This window comes from Arachis duranensis, chromosome 8 (genome assembly GCF_000817695.3).
Source record: "Arachis duranensis cultivar V14167 chromosome 8, aradu.V14167.gnm2.J7QH, whole genome shotgun sequence".
NCBI lineage: Eukaryota > Viridiplantae > Streptophyta > Magnoliopsida > Fabales > Fabaceae > Arachis > Arachis duranensis.
The window spans coordinates 45,208,177-45,208,618 of NC_029779.3; the positions used below are offsets into that span (position 1 = coordinate 45,208,177).

At 41.2% G+C, this 442-nt stretch overlaps 1 protein-coding gene across 1 annotated transcript in view; it reads right to left on the minus strand.

Moving 5' to 3' along the window:
• LOC107463308 (FHA domain-containing protein FHA2) overlaps window positions 1-297 on the minus strand; it is a 9,751-nt gene extending 9,454 nt beyond the window's left edge. Inside the window, exon 1 of the mRNA XM_052253529.1 lies at window positions 1-297. This exon is cut by the window's left edge and continues 524 nt beyond it. Within this exon, the coding sequence (XP_052109489.1) occupies window positions 1-161 (161 nt within the window). The 5' untranslated portion in view covers window positions 162-297.
• Between the last annotated feature and the right edge of the window lie 145 nt (window positions 298-442).

The window sequence follows — 442 nt, forward strand, 5'->3', positions numbered from 1 at the left end:
TTCATCCCTCCGCCGAGGCTGGAGAGGTCGACATCGACCGTTGATTTCTTGGAGTTGCGCCCGAGGACGATGGAGTAGGTCTGCATGTAGTACTCAAAATCCTCGCCCTGGAGTTTCGCGAAGCCCGCCTCGACATCGCCGCCGGCGCTGGCGGTTCCCATTGCGGTGGTGGTCGTCGGAGAAGGAAAAACGAGAAAGCGAGACGAGAGGCGAACGAAAATTGGGAATTCAGAGAAGCTATGACTATCGATCGGGGTTTTGAGTGAAAGGGCCAAATAATATTGTATTTTGAAAATGGGAAATTTCTTGGACATGCTTACAAATTAAGGGAAATTGAGGTGCATTTTGATTAATATTTCAAAATTTATGTTAGATTATAATTATATTTTAAATTTATTATTTTTTTATAAAATAATTTTTTTAATTAAAATAATTTGAACCA